Source organism: Budorcas taxicolor, chromosome 16, assembly GCF_023091745.1.
Source record: "Budorcas taxicolor isolate Tak-1 chromosome 16, Takin1.1, whole genome shotgun sequence".
Classification (NCBI taxonomy): Eukaryota; Metazoa; Chordata; class Mammalia; order Artiodactyla; family Bovidae; genus Budorcas; species Budorcas taxicolor.
In genome coordinates, this window is record NC_068925.1 from 51,194,069 (window position 1) to 51,196,797 (window position 2,729).

Consider the following 2,729-nt stretch of genomic DNA (forward strand, 5'->3'; position numbering starts at 1 on the left):
GCTAATGAGGGCGAGCGCGTTCCCACAGCCCGGACATTGTGCCGCGCGGCCCACCTGCTCCTCGGGGAGCGCCCATTGTGCCCGCGCCAATTCACAGGCAATTTAGCGTGCGCTAATGGGCCGGCGCCTTTGTGCGGCCCGCGCCGTCATTGGCCGCGGAGTGTGGGAACGGCCGCGGCACCCGGGCCCCAGGCGCCAGCCCGCCGCCCGTGCCTATATAGGGGCCGGGGTCCGCGCCAGCCCGGGACGCGCCAGCTCCGCTCCCTGCCGCCTTGCCTCCTCGCCTCTCCCAGCGCCAGGCATGGCTCCCAGCACCGTGGCCGTGGAGCTGCTCAGCCCCAAAGAGAAAAACCGAGTAAGTGCGCGGCCGGTCTGGCGCGCGGTCCCCGCGGGCCCTGCGCCGGCGTGGCCCGAGCCCGGCTGACGCCCCCTCCTCCCGCCTGCAGCTGCGGAAACCGGTGGTGGAGAAGATGCGCCGCGACCGCATCAACAGCAGCATCGAGCAGTTGAAGCTGCTGCTGGAGCAGGAGTTCGCGCGCCACCAGCCCAACTCCAAGCTGGAGAAGGCCGACATCCTGGAGATGGCCGTCAGTTACCTGAAACACAGCAAAGGTGAGCCGCCCTGCGTCCAGGAGTCGGGCCGCGCGACCGGCTCACCGCCGCCCCGCGCTCCCTGACCCTGTTCACCGGCGCCCCGCTCACGGCTGCCCCCTCCCTGCGCCCCCTGCCCCGTTGCCCGCTACCCCCGCTCCCCGCGCCCCGGCTCACCGCGGTCCCTGCTCACGGCTGTCCCCGGGCCCCGGGCCCCGGCCCCCGCTCACCGCGGTCCCCGCTCCCCGCTCCCCGCAGCCTTCGCCGCCGCCGCCGCCGGCCCCAAGAGCTTGCACCAGGACTACAGCGAAGGCTACTCGTGGTGCCTGCAGGAGGCCGTGCAGTTCCTGACGCTGCACGCGGCCAGCGACACGCAGATGAAGCTGCTGTACCATTTCCAGCGACCCCCGGCCGCAACCGCCGCGCCCGCCAAGGAGCCCAAGGCGCCCAGCCCCGCGCCCGCGCCCGTCCCGGCCAAGGCCGCCGCTGCTGCCGTTGCGCGACAGCCCGCCTGTGGCCTCTGGCGGCCTTGGTGACCGGCGAGACCCGCAGGCGGCCGCCCAGCCCCGAGGACAAGAGGGCCGGGGCGTTCCTCTGGCGGGGGAAGAGCCTTCCCATCGGCTGTGCGGCCTCAGGCTTGGATGCACCCCTTCTCCGGAAGGCTCTCTCTCTCCAGGCTGGCCGGCCAGCAGGAGAGTCATTCTCAGAGAATGTGTGCAGAGTCCTTGTCATTTAGGACAATCGGGCCCGTCTTCTGCCAAATGTCTGACCCTATGGGGTTGTTCTATGTTTGCATTTCAGCAAGTGACTTCTGGGAAGTCCCCACTGCCGGGGTTCTATGATATTTGTAGATGGCGGGGCTCGGCCAGCCGGCGCCCGAGCTGTGCGTAGAGGGCTTTCTCAGATCCGGTGCTGCCGGGCCGCATTTGCCTTTTGTGAAGGCAGAACTCAAGGTGTATCCTCATAGGAAGGAGAGCGTCAGCCAGGATGGGCGTGGGGCTGGGCAGAGCCAGGCCAAAAGGCCCTACATCTGCTTGGTTGTCTGGTCGGGGCTCACAGTGGGCTGCGTGGGGCGGGTGGGGGTCTCCGCCATGATCCTTAAAGGATTTCCATGTGGGTGGGTGCACATGGGCACGACTTTGTACTCAGAATTTGAACTCTTGGTCATGTGGGAACCACAGGACTGCTCTGAAAACTGATAATAAAATCTGACTGTTCAGCCCCCTCGCGATCTGTCTCTGTGCCTCACACATGTCCTTGGCGGCCACCAGGCAGGCGGGTTGGCAGGGATGAAGGGGAGCAGGCACTATTGTGATATATGCAGCCCCAGGTGGGCTCTGTCCTTGCTAATGACCCCCTGGACATCTGAAGAAGGGCTGAGCTCCAGCTGAGGAGGGAGGAGGGGAAGCAGAGGAGAAGCAGGGGTGCTAGGAAGCAGGGTTGATCAGCAGGGAGGGAAGAGAAGCTGGGAATGAGGAGTGAGGGGACAAGTAGGTGGGGCAGGAAGTGACTGAGAGGCAGGGAAGCAAGGGAAAGGCAGGCCGGAGGGGAGAAGGTCTCTGAACACCTTGGGTCCCCTTGTGCAGTAAGGGGGGCGTGGGGTGGCACCTGGGTTCCTGCCTTAGACCTCTCACTAGTTCCCTGCAGGTGGGGGTGGGAGTGGTGTGCTAAGAGGGACCCCCCCCCAGCCTGCAGCACTCTCGCTGCAGTCAAAGGGGTTTAGTTGTGCCAAAAACGAGAGACATTCCCCTCCACGATTCTCCCCGCACACCTGGAGCCCCTTTCCCTGGACCAGCCCCTGGGGCACCTTCCTGGCCAGCCCAGAGGTGACCGGCGTTGACCGCTCACCAGGGCTGAGACAGGCAGTGCTGGCAACAGGAGGGCCAGCCCTCGCCTCAGAAAGGGCAGCCGTCTATTTTTAGGCAGGCACGGGGTATTGGTTGAGTCTGCAGAGACCCAGAAGCACGGAAGCCAGCCGGGCCTCCTTTCTCCTCAGCACGTCTCTTGGCCCCGCCTTCCAGGCCTTTCTGTCCACTCTGGAGGGGAGGTCCACAGCACCCCTTCCAGACGAGCACAGTGCTGCTCTGCCCTTGGGTCCCTGCTGAGCCCTGGGAGCAGCCCCTCCCACACTCACACGT

The 2,729-nt window shown here is 66.1% G+C and overlaps 1 protein-coding gene across 1 annotated transcript; it reads left to right on the forward strand.

Annotated features, from left to right (window-relative positions):
- Positions 1 to 301: 301 nt before the first annotated feature.
- Positions 302 to 1,127, forward strand: HES5 (hes family bHLH transcription factor 5). Its single transcript, XM_052654223.1, has 3 exons — positions 302 to 355; positions 447 to 612; positions 850 to 1,127. The coding sequence occupies exons 1-3, from the start codon at positions 302 to 304 to the stop codon at positions 1,125 to 1,127; spliced, it is 498 nt and encodes a 165-aa protein (XP_052510183.1).
- Positions 1,128 to 2,729: the final 1,602 nt, after the last annotated feature.